Source organism: Dreissena polymorpha, chromosome 9 (genome assembly GCF_020536995.1).
Source record: "Dreissena polymorpha isolate Duluth1 chromosome 9, UMN_Dpol_1.0, whole genome shotgun sequence".
Lineage (NCBI taxonomy): Eukaryota > Metazoa > Mollusca > Bivalvia > Myida > Dreissenidae > Dreissena > Dreissena polymorpha.
In genome coordinates, this window is record NC_068363.1 from 52,085,674 (window position 1) to 52,107,225 (window position 21,552).

The 21,552-nt window shown below is 35.4% G+C and overlaps 1 protein-coding gene across 13 annotated transcripts in view; it reads right to left on the reverse strand.

Moving 5' to 3' along the window:
• Positions 1-21,552, reverse strand: part of LOC127844790 (FH1/FH2 domain-containing protein 3-like) — a 108,578-nt gene that overhangs the window by 51,890 nt on the left and 35,136 nt on the right. For all 13 annotated transcript variants that reach the window (XM_052375252.1, XM_052375253.1, XM_052375262.1 and 10 more), the window contains 4 exons: positions 20,896-20,954; positions 11,090-11,157; positions 6,666-6,771; positions 4,766-4,860 (listed from right to left, as the gene is read on the reverse strand). In XM_052375252.1, coding sequence (XP_052231212.1) covers positions 4,766-4,860; positions 6,666-6,771; positions 11,090-11,157; positions 20,896-20,954 — 328 coding nt within the window. The remainder of the gene's footprint in view (positions 1-4,765; positions 4,861-6,665; positions 6,772-11,089; positions 11,158-20,895; positions 20,955-21,552) is intronic.

Genomic DNA, 21,552 nt, shown 5'->3' on the forward strand with positions numbered 1-21,552 from the left:
CGACCTGTATGGTGACTAGTATTGTTACTAGTATACTGACTAGTATATTGACCAGCATGGTGACCTGTATGGTGACCAGTATTGTAACCAGTATACTGACTAGTATATTGACCAGCATGGTGACCTGTTTGGTGACCAGTATTGTTACTAGTATACTCACTAGTATATTGACCAGCATGGCGACCTGTATGGTGACCAGTATTTAAACCAGTATACTGACTAGTATATTGACCAGCATGGCGACCTGTATGGTGACCAGTATTGTTACTAGTATACTGACTAGTATATTGACCAGCATGGCGACCTGTATGGTGACCAGTATTTAAACCAGTATACTGACTAGTATAGTGACCAGCATGGCGACCTGTATGGTGACCAGTATTTAAACCAGTATACTGACTAGTATATTTACCAGCATGGTGACCTGTATGGTGAGCAGTATTGTTACTAGTATACTGACTAGTATATTGACCAGCATGGTGACCTGTTTGGTGACCAGTATTGTTACTAGTATACTGACAAATATATTGACCAGCATGGTGACCTGTATGGTGAGCAGTATTGTTACTAGTATACTGACTAGTATATTGACCAGCATGGTGACCTGTATGGTGACCAGTATTGTAACCAGTATACTGACTAGTATATTTACCAGCATGGTGACCTGTTTGGTGACCAGTTGTGTTACTAGTATACTGACTAGTATATTGACCAGAATGGCGACCTGTATGGTGAGCAGTATTGTTACTAGTATACTGACTAGTATATTGACCAGCATGGTGACCTGTTTGGTGACCAGTAGTGTTACTAGTATACTGACTTGTATATTGACCAGCATGGCGACCTGTTTGGTGACTAGCATTGTAACCAGTATACTGACTAGTATATTGACCAGCATGGTGACCTGTATGGTGACCAGTATTGTTACTAGTATACTGACTAGTATATTTACCAGCATGGTGACCAGTATTGTTACTAGTATACTGACTAGTATATTGACCAGCATGGTGACCTGTTTGGTGACCAGTATTGTTACTTGTATACTGACTAGTATATTGACCAGCATGGCAACCTGTTTGGTGACCAGTATTGTTACTAGTATACTGACTAGTATATTGACCAACATGGCGACCTGTATGGTGACCAGTATTTAAACCAGTATACTGACTAGTATATTTACCAGCATGGTGACCTGTATGGTAACCAGTATTGTTACTAGTATACTGACTATTAATTGACCAGCATGGTGACCTGTATGGTGACCAGTATTGTTACCAGTATAGTTTCTGGTTTATGCAGGTTAAAACACAAATGATATCAAAGAAATGTTAAATTTGGTTGTTAAGAATACACACAAATAAAAAAAAACCTGGTTGAAGCAAAATAGAGATTGATAAAACTGTCATAAGAAATGACAACTTACTTTTCAACTCAACAACATTAAATTTATACAACTACATCCTTATTCACTTAATTGCAATTGAATTTCACTCATCTTTCATTCATACTATAGAAGTTGTATTTGCTTAAAACATTTTTTTCAAATATAATTGTGCATTTGTTATGCACGGACCCTGAATAAAACAACACTTAATACTCTGTAACTCCAATATAGTGCGGTCCGTTATAACGCTGTGTCCAATATAACGCGGGGGGTCCTTGGATCCCGTTTTTTCTCCAACATTCCATTTCTGATTAAAATCCATGTTATGCAACTTCATGTATTTTCATAAATTCAAAGAAGCCGGCGATCACAGCTTGATTGCTTTATCCATCCGTTTAACTAATTTTAATCGATTAGAGGTTAAACGACACTCGACAGCTAATTGGTGTTAATCTGTTGTGTAATGTCAATAAAGGTGTGAAAACTCGCGAGTCGGTGTTTATTACCTGTATTCCCTATCAGAGCGGTTCGATGCGCTAATTTCAATAAGGCAAGTGCAAGCGGAATAATTATCAAATTAAAGTTATTTAAAACGATTACCTGTTTATGTTTTGTATTTATTGTGTGTTGTATTTCATTGTATAAACTATGGCTGTGTTAGTGTGTTATGGTTTATTATATGCTACACATGCTTGATAAATAAAAATATCTTTGTGTGTGTTTAATGTTTCAGTACGTATACGAAAAATAAATTTAAAAATTCCTGACGATTTATTTACATGCTAACGCAGTGTAATAGTTAACAGAGATGCACTTAAATTTTTGCCCGTTATCAGAAAGTCTACGGAAAGCACGTTTTTTACATGCTGCGCATGACGCAATAAAACATTTCTTTGTACATGTATAGTATTGCATTCAATCTAAATTTAAATTCGCTCCTCCAATGAAAGCTGTGTCTCATAATGCACTGTACTAATTTTTCTGAAAAATGGCGTAGGCATATGAATTTGTTTACGAAGTTCGTAAACATATTTCTTGTCATAAATGTTAAACATTATTTTTTCGTAAGTGATGTAATTATATTGGATTATCGGATAAATGTGCACATTAGAAAAGCGGTAGTTATACTGTTATCGTTCGATTCAGTTTACATGCATGTATTTGCGGATGACAACACAGCATGACGATACACAGGACCTATATTATAGGCTATACTTTACCTGTTTTTATAGCCCCTTAAATAAATAAGCTCAAAACTTATAACGCTGTCCGTTTATAACGCTGTTGCGTGGCTTGGACCCCGTCATCCGCGTTATATTGGAGTTACAGTGTAACATTATTCATTTAAGCTGTTTTATTTGCAACAATGTTTTTGCTCAGTTATTGCAATATGATATGGTTATATGTTTACATTTATTCACCAGGCTCAAGTAATGTACAATGTTTTTTAAAGTATTGAGAATTTTAAACTGTTGTTTACACCCCACAAATTAGTAAATCCAATAAAATGGTTGACTGACTGTGCAAATCACTCAAGTGGAACATAACATTGGATAATCAATTACAAAAATTATAAATGTCATGTAAATCAGCCATAAGGGCATACATATCTTAATCAGCATATATATGTCACAGTGATTTGCTAAAATAAATTGAGCTTTGATGGATTACATGCATTCCAATATTGATGATAAGAACAACATGTGTTTTGCTGCAGACTCATTTCATTTAAATTTTATTTGTGAGAAGACACTGAACAGACGACCAATTAGGGCCGATAGATCTTATAAATAAAACAGCAATCTTGTTATTCTGATACAGAGCAAGAGCATCGCATAACAGGTGCCAACGCTGGGCTGTGGTTGCAGATTTGAACAAGGGCTGTTTGTAAAACATGCATGTCCCCCATATGGGCTCTCCGTTGTAGTGACAGCCATTGTGTGAATATGTTTTTTGTCACTGTGACCTTGACCTTTGACCTAGTGACCTGAAAATCTATAGGGGTCATCTGCCAGTCATGATCAATGTACCTATGAAGTTTCATGATCCTAACCATAAGCGTTCTTGAGTTATCATCCAGAAACCATTTTACTATTTCGGGTCTACGTGACCTTGACCTTTGACCTAGCGACTTGAAAATCAATAGGAGTCATCTGCGAGTCATGATCAATCTACCTATCAAGGTTCATGAAGCTAGGAATAAGCGTTTTTGGGTTATCATCCGGAAACCATTTTACTATTTCGGGTCACCATGACCTTGACCTTTGACCTAGTGACCTCAAAATCAATAGGGGTCATCTGTGAGTCATGATCAATGTACCTATGAAGTTTTATGATCGTAGCCATTAGCGTTCTTGAGTTATCATCTGGAAACCATTTTACTATTTCAGGTCATTGTGACCTTGACCTTTGACCTTGTGACCTCAAAATCAATAGGGGTCATCTGCGAGTCATGATCAATGTACCTATGAAGTTTCAGGATCCTAGGCATAAGCTTTATTGAGTTATCATCCGGAAACCATTTTACTATTTCGGGTCACTGTGACCTTGACCTTTGACCTAGTGACCTGAAAAACAATAGGAGTCATCTGCTAATCATGATCAATCTACCTATCAAGTTTCATGATCCTAGGCCTAAGCGTTCTTGAGTTATCATCCGGAAACCATTTTACTATTTTGGGTCACTGTGACCTTGACCTTTGACCTAGTGACCTGAAAATCAATAGGGGTCATCTGCGAGTCATGATCAATCTACCTGTCAAGTTTTATGATCCTAGGCCTAAGCGTTCTTGAGCTATCATCCGGAAACCATTTTACTATTTCGGGTCACCGTGACCTTGACCTTTGACCTAGTGACCTCAAAATCAATAGGGGTCATCTGCGAGTCATAATCAATGTACCTATGAAGTTTCATGATCCAAGGCCCAAGCATTCTTGGGTTATCATCAGGAAACCACCTGGTGGACGGACCGACACACCGACCGACAGACCGACAAGAGCAAAGCAATATACCCCCTCTTCTTCGAAGGGGGGCATAATAAATGAAAGCTTGTCAGAATTTATTAATCTTTTTAGAGGTCACAATGACCTTAACCTTTGACCTAGTGACCCTTAAATGGGTGTGGCATGTAGAACTCATCAAGGTGCATCGACATATGAAGTTTCAAAGTTGTAGGTGGAAGCTCTTTGATTTTAGAGCAGAATGTCAAGGTTTTAGCACGACTCCGGCAGATTGCAGATGGCTGACGACACGACGAGCTGGCTATGACAATACCTCAGGTTTTCTCTGAAAACCGCCGAGCTAAAAATGAAATCTGAATGGGTCACTAACAAGATCATAGGGGAGACAATTTGAAAATGATGAGTAGCAGAAATACCTACCTTTGAGGCTAGCAGGGAGTAGAGCCACTGTATGGTGTCGTTGTGATTTATTACGCCATTCATTCCGTCTACGTATAGCATCACCTGACCCAGCGCTGCAAGGGAAACAGAGGGTGTATGGTGATAGGTTCATGTATTTCAATGCCTTTGATTTAAAACATATAAGTAATAATGAGTTACGTCATGCAAGAATGGGTGTTGTGTGCATATGTGGCCAGTGTAGCTACAGACCAGCATTAGCATCTGCTAAGTCTTGTTAGGAGATACCCTGTCTGCTAAAAAAAACACAAAATCTTGCGTTACTTTATTGCTGACACCATAGCTCAGCACCAGACAAAATAGCCATTTTAGCATGATCCCACTTAAATAGTTTCACTTAAGTCACTGAAAACCCACTGCAGATACTGTGTTAAATTCAAATGTAGATAAATCTGTTTTCATCATTTAATTATTTACCTTGGGATAGTGATTGTGTTGGGAAATATTGAAATGGCAAGTAATAAAATTGAAGATTAAGCCAACTTTTGAATGAAAAATAAGATACAACAGCAACAGTCCAAAGTATAAATGATGAGCAAGATTGTATCATTATATCATAAGGTCCTTATTCCCATCTTAGGGTGTTCTTGAGATCTTAACAAATGCACTAGGTATTAGCTGTTTCCAGATAACAAATGTAAGTCTCTTCAGAAAAGCCTAAGGATGCTTGCTTGATTAAATAAATACAAAACAACTTTGTGTGATTTATTATGACAGATATTGTACTCTTTCTTTCCAGTTTCTTCCCATAATTTTATCCCTATCAACAAGAACCCCATCTGATAAATTTGATGTATTAAAATCTGTTAATACAGCAAACAAACCCAATATAGTGATGTAATACAGCGACATCATTTTGTTTATTTCCAGAATTTCATTGGGTGTTCATGTGGGTTTGTTTTGTTCATCGATTTTCTTTTGCTTACATACAAAATGAAGACAGAAAAATGCTAAATGATGGGATAAACAGAATACACAGTTAGTGATAAACACAGAAAAGGCCCGAGATCTAGGTTTTCTAAGTCTTCGCTAGGTTATCTTCTTGATACTAACCTAATAATCTTTATTTACCCCATGGAAAGACCATGAACTCAAGTCAGATTAGTTCTTCTCAGCTTGCTTTTTTTACTAAGTATTTCATCACACTGATGCACAGTGAGAGATATTACGATAAGACTATAAATAAGGATACATTATTCATTCGGTCTATCCTTCGGATTAGATCATGTTCACAAATCTCTGCCCCATAGGGTTCAGATTATAACGTCCAGCCACATTTATTTTAATATATACAGATGAATGACTACCAGTGTACTTGATTTTATAGACTAATTCCGAGGACGTATATTACAAAGCATCCTTCAGTTACTTGCTTCATTTCACAAAAGCCTGCCAATGCTTTTTGAATTTCCCTTTTTACAGTAAGGTAAACATTCATGACATTGAAAAGCTATCAAATGTATTCTTCTTCATTTCTATTTCTGTAGGTAAGCAGAAAAATCACCTAACTTTCAAATTCCCGTAGAATTTGAAATAGTTTTTTAGGCTTAATCCTCGGGGGTCTATTCACACAAGTTTTAAGGAAATAATAACTTCTGTTGTACTTATATGAGAATTTCAGATTAAAATGTGTGCGTGTTTTCCAAAGTTTTCTGTTTTAAAACATCACACAACATCTTTGACTTGAGCAAAATGTACGCATTTCAAATGTTATCACACAAAAAGACATAAACATAAAATAGCCTGAGAGTTATGAGAGTTTATGGTTCTATGGAATTACTTTAGGAGCTTTTGATAGTTTACGAACTTTAAAAAAAAAGTTTTTCCCAATGAAGCCTTGTAAACAACAGCTCCAGCTCACCTCTGAGTATGTAGTTCTGATAATTCTGGTCGGCGTCGGCTCCAACCTTGATAAGGCAGTCCAGTCCGTCGTTGTTGACAAACTCATGAACCAGGTCCTTGTCATCCTGCAACAGAATATGCATGCACCGTGAGATTGTTTGCGCCGTGTTGTGGGAAACCTGGGCTTAATGCATGGGTCATCCCAGATTAGCATGTGCAGTCTACACAGGCTAACGTATTTGGTTGTATATACATTGATACAACGCTATCCTCGCTTCTAAATTGCAAAAAAATCATTTTGTAATTGTGAATATTCATAATAGCCACCATTTTTGCAATTAAAAAAACAGCTCGCGCATTATACATGGGGGTGCGCTATATATGCGAAAACAGTAATCAGGATTGACACTACGCTTTTATGGACTGTTTGTTTTAAAGGAAGTGTCTTCTAAATGAATATTCAGTCTAGGCAGAAAGTGTCTTCCATAATTAGCCAGTGCAAACTGCACAGGCTAATCTGGCACAACACTTTGCGCACATATATGAAGCCCATTTTTTCTGGAACAAGGCTAATTTGTACTTTCTATTTTGATATATTCGCCATTTTCTATGGTATTCCAGTCATATCATTGCAATCAGTTAGCCAACCCAAACTTTCCTTAGTAAGCTGATTAACAATTATTAAGTGCATGCATTTAACTAGAAATGCTGTCAGATGTTGTGAGGGAGAATGGCAATAAAAATTATGATTTCAATATCAATCCTTACACAACTTTTATGGGCTGGGCAGGAAATTAAAAGCATGATCCTTTTATTTATAATAGTTAACTGTTGCTCCTCCTTTGGTCATCGTAACCAATATGAAGAGGATTTTGATCACGACTGTTTAATATCCATGACTTTAATAATGATTAATTCAAATAATTTAACTTTACACTTTATCAATCATTCCTTTTTGTTTCAAGCTCATACCAGTAGGAATAGTTCATGTGGTTGTTCATGCATTTTGTTCAATATTGAACTGAAAATATTATGTAATATGTATCAAAAGAACTTTTGTTGGTTTCAAATATTTTTCAATTCAAATGTATGAAAAACATGTGCATTTAATGAAATGTGTGCAATCACATACAGAATCAAGAAGTGTAGCCAAATACGCCTCCCCATTTTGACCTGGTAATTGCACAGAAATCACTCTAATTGTCTTATCAGTCTGGGCGCAGAAGCAGGCCAGACAGAGCCACTATAGCTGCTGCCAGGCAACTTGAGTTTTAACCCTTTACCACTTAGATACATATTTTCATGCATTTGCAGTCCCTTAGAAAGTCAAATTTAATTTAAGACCTTTCTTACAAGATTCAAGTTTCTAAGGCTTCATTTCCAACCCTATGATACTGATGAGCAGCAAACAGCATAAAACCTGAGTGACTCGCTGGTTTTATGCTGTTTGCACATAGCCATTTTTACTTTGCTTCTTATGGGGGAAAGGGTTCAACCATAACTCTTGACCATTTAAATAACAATGTTGACACTTTTGTAGTCCCTTTGAAAATCAAATTACATGTACAGTCAATCTTGTGGATGCGACCACTTGTATTAAGCGACCTTTGTCTTATGCGACCATTTTGAAATCCCACGGAGCTTTTTCGCTATATAATGATATTGTATTAAGCGACTTTTGTCTTACGCGACCAGCGACCGCTGATTTGTGTGTATTTTGATGTCCGAATCTTGTATTAAGCGACCACTAGGAGGTAAAAGTGGTTAATCTATCGATCTTTCAGGGACAAATCCGTGTTAATTGTTTATCTAAGCCGATAAGATGTACTGTTACACCTCTGCTTTGTTTTCACAACCATTATGATTATGCTTTGTCTCGTTGACCGGTTCTGACCGGTATTGTTGTAGACTGCGTATTAATTTATTGAGTTGAATAATAGGGGAACGTATTGCGCACAGTCTACAGCTTAAATAGTTTACTATGTGGATCGTTAAGAGACAATGCCGATTTTTCTCGAGTATAGAAAGCAGGTGCAGAACCAATGCACTGTACGCGACAAACATTTCCTGAGAAGTGCGGAAAATAAACTATTAATCGGCAACATCTGTCGAAATCCGTACATTACCAATTTGTAATAATGCTAATTAGTAGATATTTGTAAGCCAATCACATTGTTATTTACTTAATCAATTTTCCAACCAGGTCTGATTGTTTGTTTTCAATTGACGTGTTTTAATTTTTTCAGCTCATTATGTATCATAATCGTGCTAGATTTCCTTAAGTGTACATGCAGAAATTAAAATGTCAAAACAAAAAGTGTTAACGTTGAACGAGAAAATTCGGGTTTTGGAATTGTCAAAGAGTATAAGTGCACGTAAAATCGCAGACGAGATTGGAGTCGGAAAAACCCAAATTCAGAACATTCTTAAGCGTAAAGCCGAGGTGCTTGAAGACGTGGAAAATAATGTGTCAGGTGAAAAAAAACGCGCAATATAGAAACGGAAAGAGAAATACATGTGATAATATATCATAGCTTTTGGCTTCTGACATTTATTTCTAGTTTTAGCTGTACACATGTATATGTAGACTGTTACACATTTTTAGCAAAATTCTTTGTTCTTAGGAAAAATATTTCCTTGTCTATGTTGTTTTTGCAAATAAATATGTACACACAATTGATTTATACTAAATGATAATTTATAATAAGTGAAAAATAAAACACATTATAAGTAAAATATTGTTTATGTATTGTGTTTATATTCATTTTATTATAAAAGTTAAAATCATTGTGGATAAAAGAGATAATCCTTCATATAGATTAAAATTGAGGGTAAGCATTCTTCCAGAATGGCCTTTTGTATTCAAAGACCGTTTTATTAAGAGACCACTTTTGATTACTCCCTTGAGTGGTCTCTTAATACAAGATTGACTGTATATATAAAGACCTGTCTTACTAGATTCAAGTCTTAAAAGCTTTATTTCCAATCCTTTAATAGGGATGAGCAGCTAACAGCATAAAACCTGAACAGTTACTGGCTTCGAGCTGGTTGCATATAGCCACTGTCACATGCTTCTGAGCGGGAAAAGGCTAACTACCACCATTAGTTACTTGGCTGCTGCTGACATCAGAAAGATAGCCCAGTGTTGCGTCAACAATCAATTACCTAGTCATGATAATTTTCTCTCTGTTTGGCTGCATTGATTTGAAGACAGTTTTAGCAGGAGTCTAAAAGGGTGTTGCCATTCTGGATATTAATGATTATATTGTTTGGGGAGGGGATTCTGCTGTTGCAACCATCATCAATTCAGTAGATAGTGCAAGATTTGTTATATTTAGAATAAGACTTGTTTGTATACCAAACTTAACACGCCCAATAAACAAAGGAGTAGTATATAGTAAAGACAGACAAAAAACTAGTTCCAGATTCCACAAGCAATTCAAAAATTTATTATTTACTGAATGGAACAAAGACCCCCATCTGCTGTTGTTGTATTTATCTTCTTCAGTAGGAATGCAATAACTTAATTTATTTCTGAATGTAAAGCAGTTCAATATAGTCTACTGGATAACATCCTGAAGATAACATTTCGTGCAGCCAAAAAAGAAGGCATCTCTGGCATGGTTTCAAAGCATGTACACATGAATGCATTAGTCTATATTTAACCCCCTTTTATAATGAATTTCCAAAAATAAATCTGCGGAAATGCTCTGATAAAATCAAGATTACGAGACATGCCTAATCAAACATCTGACAAAAACTTCAAAGATGCTGAAAATTGCTTCTTCAAATTTGAGTCCAAAGTATTTTTAAACCATCACATTATTTAATAGATACAGATTATATATCATTTTGCTAGCCAAACTTGTGTTCTGCGAAGAATCTTTTAATTCCTATAATGTTGAAACATCTATTTTGGACTCAAAAGCCAGGTATTTCTGCACAACATTGTAAAATAGCATTAAAACATTACTTTTTTTCTTCAGTTTTTCTGATGGTCCACTATCTAAGGGAAAACAACTCTTTGGTTTCTCTGTCAAACATGTGATAATAACATCTATTGAATGTGATAAATTCTAGTACTAAAAAGTGCTTAGTTGTTAAATATATAAAAAAAATTGTTAAAATTGACATACTTTTCCCATATCACTGGCCATTTTAGTATTTTTACAGTCCCTCGCCAGGGCGCTTGAATTTCAAAAACAGAGTCCGAGGGTGCTTGAAATTTAATCTGTAGCTGCAACTAGCCATTCTTAAGATCAAAACGATATCGACTTTGCTGAACATTTTAAGAGACGATTTACAATCCGCTGTCAATTGTGACTGCAATATACCCCTTCCTGTGTGTGTATGACAAACTTTTTCCAAGGGAACAAAATCCTCTGGGATTTTCTTCATTGTCTCCAAACTTACTAAAGTACCAAAAGGTGCATGTGAACCTACCTGAAAGATCTGTTTGAGTGAGAATAAGGCACGGCGCAGCTCACGTCCGTTGGAATTCAGTAGTTTTTCTGAAAATAGAAATCATTATAATGAATATGAAACTCATTTTCTACTTATGTTTATTTTATCCCTATACCAGGAACTGAAGCAGTAAAGAAGTATGCAAAGAATATTTTGTGTGTAAATACAGTACAGCCAAAGCGGAACAAACGTATTTCGCGATCCGCGGCGGCAAGGCGAAACGAGTCGATGCCGCGTCAGTCGTTGAAGCCGCGTCAGTATGCGGCGGCAAGTCCCATTTTGCCGCGAAACTTCGCATCTGTCCGCCGAGGCATGCCGCGATCCGCGACATGATGCCGAGTCGATGCGCATCATGAATTAAAAAATCTTTTTAAAATTATAAGTTACATGTAGTTAACAAATTTTGAAAGAACAATTATAATAATAATTAAAATCATAATAAATTTATTGTGCGCGGATTGTATTAGCATATACATGTAGTTAATGTGTCTGGCCAATTAAGTTTGTTTCCCGCCCGTAGTGTATGTATTTCACACATAAACAAGGTCACGTAATTATGTTTTCGCACATACAAGTGGTCAAGGCTCCAGCATATGGTGGATTTATAAATTAATTGCATGTTGATTCTGCTATTATATTTTAGCTGAGAAAATTAGCAGTTTGAAGCCACATCAATAATCAAGACGGTGACCACGTATTTGTTGTTTTGTTAATTATCAGCTTATTATCACTATTGTTTGAATATGCGTATATAAACACGTTTTATTTTGTTCTTTTATACAGTTAATATCGCTACTAATTACCCGATAATCCCGTATATTCCAGTTTTAAAGCAAATGCTGGAAAATATTTACGATACACAAACATTCTCGATATTTCCTTAAGTATCAAATACATTTTTGGAATTTGTTACTATTTATAGAGATGATGAAATAACGTCTAATCGGGTGTTTTTTTCCCCACTGAACACGCGATTTACGCCTGACGTGATGTTCATGTATATATACAACACAAAATACACCCAAACTTTTCAAATGACGTTTTACATGTCTGCATAATTTTCGCTCGCTTTTTATAGAACAAAGGATATTTTTGCACTGTGTATTTGACGCTAGAATTTGCCAAAGGACGCGTTAGCATTAAAATTCGGAAGTGTGTTTCGGATTACAAATTTAATAATGATAATCGAACGAAACATAAACAGTTGCGCGTAATTAATTCTACACTACACATACATGTATGTACATGTAGGTGGATATCTTTTCACTCGATCCGCCGCGTACGTATGCGGCGGATTTACTCCGCGGAAGTACGCGAGGTTAATACAGACTCGGCGTCGTTGCGCGGATCGATGCCGCGTGAACACACGATTCGGCCGCCGCAGACTAATAATCTGGCCGTGGCGTAGCCGCGGATTATGTTTGTGCCGCTTTGGCTGTACTGTATCTGGACTTGTACATGGGGGTCCAATTTAGAGAAGGCAAAAAAATTATACGAAAGACTTATATTGGTATAACTTTTATTACTATTATTCACTCTGACATGCTGGACTTGACACTTTTGTACACTGAAGAGTTGTAATTTAAGTCAAAGAAAGTTACTATACAGCTAAAAATAAACATAAATAGTTAACATTGTGATATTCTTACATAACATTACAAATAAAAATTAATTGGCATATTTAACTAAATTATCACAATATCCTATTTATATAATTGTTCTGAACCTGCCAGATTTATTTGCAGTTATGAAATTCTATTCATAGACAAGAATCATAACGTATAAGCCTGCAATCATTTAACTATCATTTAACTATCAATTATAAAGTAAGTATTTACTTTCATTTATGTGTATTTCTAGCCTGTCTATTTGAAATACTTCACTTAGGATATAAATGTTTGTTTGCAGGGTAGAATCTGACATAAGATTTAAAGACTGGCATTATAAGATTTCAGTCTAGGTTATAAATTACAATGCTGATGTCACATCTTTACACAGCTATGAAACTAGGATATGTCACATTCAAAACAAAAACATTTTAAGTACTCTCATTCTTTGGCAAAAACTGCAGTGTCATTTTGCCAACTACAATGTATCCAACATTTAGAAAATTGGGAAGTCAATAACACTGATTTGTTAAGATTCAATAATATCTATAACCAAACATAATATATCACTTTCACCTGGGCATAATTATCAACCATTATTTGCTTATCAATTATGTACACATAATCATAGTGTATTACCTGTGAATGAAACATGCGCTATCTCAAGACTGGGGTATTCAAATAATTTGACCAAATCTTAAGGCAAACATTTACAAAAGGCTTAAAATTGTTGGATCAACTTCATGTTGAGTTATTTTTATAAGACTAATACAAAACATCAGGAATTTCTTTTGTAATGTGCCCTGAAAGCAAAAGTCATTATTGAAAGAATAAAGAATTTGAAATACTAATTGTACAACAGAAGTCAATCTATCACTTCCTGACCATGCTCAGAATCCTTAATGTCAGTTTTCACACTAACCACTAAACTGACATTAGGAGAAATAATGTAATGATTTTTTTTTTCTTCAAGACATGTGCATGTTTTTTTTCGTTCAAGTTTGGGTCCTGTATGGGGGACCCATTCCCAATCGAAACAGTATATATTTTTCCCAAATGGGACCTAAAAAATTCCCAATACTATACTACAATAGTGGGGGGACATAAAAAGAGATGTATGCATAATGTTAAAACAAGTAAAATAACACTCCTGAATAAGAAAATTGTTTAAAATATATGTTAATTTATTGATTAACATCAATCTGAATTGTACAAATAATATAGCGTGGGTAATACTTTTCATAACAAGGGCTGTTTGTAAAACATGCATGCCCCCCATTTGAGCTGTCAGTTGTAGTGGCAGCCATTGTTTGATTACGTTTTTTGTCACTGTGACGTTGTGAAGTTGAAATTTCATGATCCTAGGCATATGCATTCTTGAGTTATCATCCAGAAACAATTTTGCTATTTCCAGTCAACGTGACCTTCATCTTTGACCTAGTGACCTAAAAATCAATAGGGGTCATCTGCGAGTCATGATCAATGAACCTATGAAGTTTCATGATCCTAGGCATAAGCGTCCTTGAGTTAACATCCGGAAACAATTTTACAATTTGGGTCACCGTGACCTTGACCTTTGACCTAGTGACCTGAAAATCAAAAGGGGTCATCTGCAAGTCATGATCAATGTACCTATGAAGTTTCATGATCACGCGTTCTTGAGTTATCCTCCGGCAACCATTTTACTATTTCAGGTCACCATGACCTTGACCTTTGACCTAGTGACCTGAAAATCAATAGGGGGTCATCTGCCAATCATGAACAAATTTGGTAGAAGACTATTAGATATCACTACATACCAAATTTAGTAGCCCTAGGCTCTATAATTATAAACAAGAAGATTTTTAAAGTTTGCACAAAATAGGCCTTATTTAAGCATATGTTCATTTTTGTGACCCCTGGGGCGGGTCAAATTTGTCCCCAGGTGAATAATTTGAACAAACTAAGTAGAGACCTATTAGATGTCACTACATGCCGAATTTGGTAGAAATAGGCCCAATAGTTATGGACAAGAAGATTTTTAAAGTTTTCACAAAATGGGCCCAATATAAGCATATGTTCAATTTTGTGGAATGGTCAAATTTGATCCCAGGGGCTTAATTTGAACAAACTTGGTAGAGGACTATAAGATGTCATTACATACTAAATTTGGTAGCCCTATGCCATACGGTTATGGACAAGAAGATATTTAAAGTTTGCACAAAACAGGCCGTATTTAAGCAAATTTTCAATTTTTTGACCCCCCGGGGCAGGGCCAAATTTGACCCTAAGGGCATAATTTAAAGAAACTTGGTCGAGGACTATAAGATGTCACTGCATACTAAATTTTGTAGCCCTAGGCCCAATGGTTATGGACAAGAAGATTTTTAAAGTTTTCACAAAATAGGCCTTATATAAGCAAATTTTTCAATTTTTGACCCCCCAGGGCAGGGTCAAATTTGACCCCAGGGGCATAATTTGAAGAAACTTGGTCGAGGACTATAAGATGTCACTACATACTAAATCTTGTAGCCCTAGGCTTAATGGTTATGGACAAGAAGATTTTTAAAGTTTTCACAAAATAGGCCTTATATAAGCAAATTTTCAACTTTTGACCCCCCAGGGCAGGGTCAAATTTGACCCAAGGGGCATAATTTGAAGAAACTTGGTAGAGGACTATAAGATGTCACTACATACCAAATTTGGTAGCCCTAGGCCCTATGGTCATGGACAAGAAGATTTCTAAAGTTTTCACAAATAGGCCTTATATAAGCAAATTTTCAATTTTTTGACCCCCTGGGGCAGGGTCAAATTTGACCCCAGGGGCATAATTTAAAGAAACTTGGTAGAGGACTATAAGATGTCACTACATACCAAATTTGGTAGCCCTAGGCCCAATGGTTATGGACAAGAAGATTTTTAAAGTTTTCACAAAATAGGCCTTATATAAGCAAATTTTCAATTTTTGACCCCCCAGGACAGGGTCAAATTTGACCCCAGGAGCATAATTTGAACAAATTTGGAAGAGGTTCACCCCAGAAACATTCCTGAGATATTTCATCAGAATTGGACCAGTAGTTTAGGAGCAGAAGATGTTTAAAGAAAAAGTTAACGCACGGACGCACGCACGCATGCACGACGGACACAGGACCATGACATAAGCCCCGCTGGCCTCTGGCCAGTGGAGCTAAAAACATCAACAATACTGGCCACTTTATGTAATAACATTGTAGTTGAAATACATTTTTCGGCGTAAGCTGCATAAGCCAGCTTTTCACCCTGACTTGACCTTTGTAAGTGTCCAATAAAATTCAAATATAATTTCCCGCGGCTAGGTACGAATGAATACACTTCATTTATTCCATTGGCTGATTTGAGTATACCACCAGAACATTGGAAACATATCCGCGTCTTTGTAACACTGTTTTACTGAATAAAACAATTTTATCTCTAATGAAAAGGCTTAATAGATAGAACAGTTTTACACTCAATTCTCGACATCAATACAGTTTGTGCGTACACCTTTTATTTTCAGAGTATTACCAGCGCAAAAGCGTTTATACTTAAAAGGCTATGTTCTCATATTTAGTACTTACTTCCATATTCCTGTCAACATGTTAACATGTAAAAGTATAAAGAGCAGTGGAAGCGAGGCCTCACTTTAAAGAATTGCATTTCAACCCGCGAGGTTTCGGGTCAAGTCGCGGACATTCAGAGTTTATATACAGGTCATCACTGGAGTTCGCGGTCAGTAAAATAATCGTTATATAATAAAGACGCTATCCGTGAACTAGGTGACCTGGAATTTTCTTTAGACCAGAAATATGTTAAAAGAAGATATTCAGCAATATAATTATGGTATGTCAATAATAGATTCTTAATGTGTTTTCAACAATACAATGATAAATATTATTTTTAATAAATTTAACAATAATTATTCCACCATATTGCCTAATGTACTAAAGTGATATTATGAGCATGTAACAGTTTATAGGTGTCTATCGCAACCGTTGATTATTTTTGATGTTTCTACTTCATATACACTTATAGTAATTAATGCAGCATCAACATACTAAAACAATATACCAGAAAGAGAAAAATAATGCATTTGAATATTAACCGTACTTTCGTTTGACAACTGATCATGCGTTTACGAGTTGAACCTAAATTTAGTTTTAGTGCAGATTTGTTCATACGACACAAAGACACACTATTGTTTTACGGATCATTTCGGCTTACAGGACTGGGTGGGTCACGTAAGAATATCGAATATAAAATATATTTTTATAAACAACTGGTAGCAAGGTGAGTTGCAGATAATTGATCAGTAACCACATTTTAACTAACTATTTTGACCTGTTAATTCTTTTCAGCTCAATTCAACAGTGCAAAATGCCCATAATATCACTTAAAGCATAAGCACGATGATTCTCGATACTGTTAATAATCGAATCAAATAGCAATGCCCGACAGACCACTAAAACAGGTTTGTTCTCGTGTGGCCGGTTGACTCATATGTTTAAATTTCACTTCCATTCTTCTTTTGGTTTTCTGTTTTGTATCTATAGGTTTATGACCAGCAATATGTTATAATGTAAAATAAGCCGCGAAAACTCCCCGTAACATCCCGTACTGCGTGTGATGCAGCTAAGAACTGCACAGAAAAAGACATTCGCTATCCTTGATCTCATTCATTAAACTATTTACGCCGTATATCTTTTTAAAAGATATTTCTTGTTTTCATTAATATTCATCTCAAAACTTTCTAAACTTATGAGGTTCACAAAAGGCCCCTGTGCTGTATGAATTGTGGTGTGAATATACATTGGTCTTCAAGAACATGATAGATATCCATACACTGTGAAATGTTGCCCTAGGTATATGATTATTATGCTATTAATTATTGGTTCAATAACAGATGGTTCCTATCCAGATAATGGTGCTATTGGACACCAGGGAATAACAGGAATAAACTCTGCGCCTTATCAGCCTTAACACCAAGAGTCATGTTTAGACTGAACTTTTGGTCAAATAAAATTGTGTTGTTTATGCATATTATATGAATTAAAAATTAACTTCCCATCTTTTCTGCTTTGTCCATGCTTTCATGCAATCTCATGAGTGTTAAATGAGTCTCTACATGTATTTTACAACCGCAACTCATCAGTTGAAAGCCATAAGTGCGTATCACCAAATTGATTGTGGATTTTAATGGACAAATGTATTTTGTTTTCAATCCCATTATAATTATCATCTTCTATGATTGCATAATATCATGATGTTAATGTCTTCTAAAATGGTGAGATCTGTGAAGCTATTAATGCTCTTAATAGAGGCTAATAAATGGTTTTAAACACTGTATTATGTGAATTGGGAATAAGACATCAAACTGGGAATGGACATCATTTTGGTGATTTTCTCAAACAAAACTATTAATTTCATGATCTACATATATTTTTGTAATATATTATCTATAATTTAAGCTTAATAAGAAATTTTCCATGACTTTTTCATTAACAGTGATTGAATTTGTATCATTTAAAGTGTATTTTTAAACCGTGTCCATGCGCGGCATGGACACAGTTTCATTTCATGAGGATTGTTTTTTTAATTAATAAAAAATCCAGTTTTGAAGTAAAATCAATTTAAATGATGCTATTATACATGCAAGTATATGTTTTAATTATAATTTGTAAAACTAGATATATGCAACATATAAAACTGCATATTATGCACTTTTGATAAAACACAATTTATTCCCAAATTGATGTCTTATTCCCTGAATTCACATAATACAGTGTTTTTTTATCAACTTATAAAATACACATGCATAAAAGCAGGCAGTGTTAAGCAATATAAATGAGCTGCACTCGGGATAAAATGGGCTTAATGCATGAGCATAAGATATCATCCCATTTTAGCCACTGCAGTCTGCATAAGCTTATCAGGGGTTATCAGGGACAACACTGCATCTAAACTGGAGTTTTGTTGAGAAGATATTTCCTTAAACCCATAATTCCATAATTGCGGAAAGTGTCCTCCCTGATAAGCCCTTGCAGGCTGCAAAGGATAATGTGGTCTGATACTTTACACAAATGCATTTAGCCTGGTTTTCCCAAAGCTGGGCTCATGTTTCAATAAATAATATATCAGGTTACATTGAAAACTAAAGACATGGTGCACCAGCTATTGTACTAGGAAAACCATTCACTTCACATCCAACTTTCTGGCTAAAACCAGTACCTCACAATGATTTTCAAAGCGAGAAATGAAAGATATGCTTATAAAAATTATATAGTATTGTTCGTAGACCATATTAAAATATTGGCCATAAACAATCATTTTATCATTTTGAAGCAGAAAGATTTGTATTAAAGTATTTCAACACATACTAAAACAACCAATGGATAATATCTATGTCTATGATTTTAAGCTGCCATTATGAACTCTGTAACATCAATATCCCACATCTAGCTGGTCAGCCGGTCAGTAGGAAAGGCAAACTGGACATTAGTTCAAGTGGTGTGAGAACATAATCTAAATCTTAAGAGTCTAAAGCTGCAAACACTCACACATGGGCCAATCAAAATATAATTTGGATCATCAACAACATTCCTTATGGGTTATGAAGGGTCAGGTATTTGACAAATATTTTCAGGAAAAGCTCAATATTTATACACAAGAGATTGTGTTTATTTGCCATATATTATGAAGACATGTAAAACATATGAATCTGGTGGTTAATTTAATACTTCTGCATTATTTTAAATATTTAACCCTTTCCCACTCATAAGCAAAGTGAAAATGGCTATGTGCAAATGGCATAAAACCAGAACAGCCAGCGAGTAACTTGTAGTCTGTTCGGATTTCATGCTATTTGCTGCTCATCAGTATCTCAGGGTTGGAAATGAACCCTTCAAAACTTGAATTAAGTAAGAGAGGTCTTAAATTAAATGTAACTTTCTTAGGGACAACAAATGCATAACAAGAGCGCCGCATAATGGGTGCCACGCTCGGCTGTGAAAGCTTGTCAGATTTTTTTTAATTTTATTTTTTAGAGTTCACAGTGACCTTGACCTTTGACCTAGTGACCCAAAAATGGGTGTGGCATGTAGAACTTATCAAGGTGCAGCTACATATGAAATTTCAAAGTTGTAGGTGGAAGGACTATGATTTTAGAGCCAATGTAAAGGTTTTAGCAATTAAGGCGCCTACGGCGCACTGGCTATGACAATACCTCGGGTTTTCTCCGAAAACAGCCGAGCTTAAAATACCTATCTAAGTGGTAAAAGGTTAAATCAAATTAAAATATTTATCAAACATCCCTCAAAACTCTCAATGCCTCTGGAAACCTGGGCAGTAAAATATGTCCTCTTAAACATAATCTGATTTTCTGCCTGCCTAGATAACACTGGGTGTTAAGCATTACTAATCCCTAAGATGCATTACAGCACTTACATAAATAAACATATCAATGTGGTTATCTAATATTAATCGCAAATCCCACCTTTAAAAGATATCAAAAACAGATAAATTCTTGCTTAAGCCCAACAGCTTGGCATATGTAATGTATTTTATAAGGAAACAAATTATTGCTGTAGATTATTCTACAATATTTGGTACACTTATGTCAAGACAGGCACCAAAACAGTAATAATATGTTTTGATAATGATGTTACACTGTGCACAGTTTTTACTTGTATATATATTATAAAAATAATTATCAAATAAATGCATTTTTCGTTATCAGAATCACTCTGAAAAATTGTTATGAAGATTGGGCAATTAAAATTTGTCTTCTAGAATGTTCATAGGGTAAATGGTGACAAACAACAAACCCGGACTAAAGGTCCATGAGCATGTTGTCGACAAGTGAGCACACACAAATACTTTGGTCTTACTGTTCTCTAACTTTTACCCTATTTTTCAGAAAATATAAATACAAGCCTTATTCTAGGAAAACTGGGCTTAATGTATATGCGTAAGGTGTCATCCCAGATAGGCCTGAGCAATCTGCACATGCTAACAGGCTGACGGACAACACTTTCCCTTTAAAGGTATTTTTGCATTTAAAGAAAGTCTTTTTTTAATCCAGTTTAGGGACTGCCCAGGCTAACCTCAGACAACACTTTATGCACATGAATTAAGTCCAGTTTTCCCAAGACCAGGCTCATACATACACGCCACGTACATACGTACCTATCACAGCATGGACTCGGACCGTGAGCTGGGTACGTAATATCAAGGCGTTCTTCCTCCTGAAATATCCACAAGGATACAACATGAAATTGAAGAGAAAAAAGAATGTGGAACAAACAACATAAATTAAGTCGCTATGGCATATTGGATATGGTGTCTGCCTATAGATCCAGCAGTCAAGGGTTTAATTACCCCTGAGGGAGCATCCTTCAGAATTTCCAAAAAAAAAACCATCAACAACTGGTTCCATCAAGGAAACAGTCTAGCCAGCGTTTCAATAAGCCTTAGGCTTTTGATACAACTGAGCTATAACTAAAAGGTTTCAACTAACATATAAAGTAAGTATTCAAGGTGAATATGTCATAACTGTAGAACACCACTGTCTTCAACTGTACATCAAAGAATTAAATAATTCATTACGAGCTTTCAGAGAACACATTTGTTTTTCCCTGTTGTTTTCAGAATTTCAAGATTTTATTTTCGAAACCAAACAGTTAGTTTATTTCAAATTGAAAAGTCAACCTTATTATATGGTTGAAAAAATATTTAAAACTATGTACATATCAATCATTTACTATAATTATGACTGTTATTATAAACTTGATAAGATGAAAAATAAACCAAGAAAAACATTAAATAAAAATTAAAAAATTACAT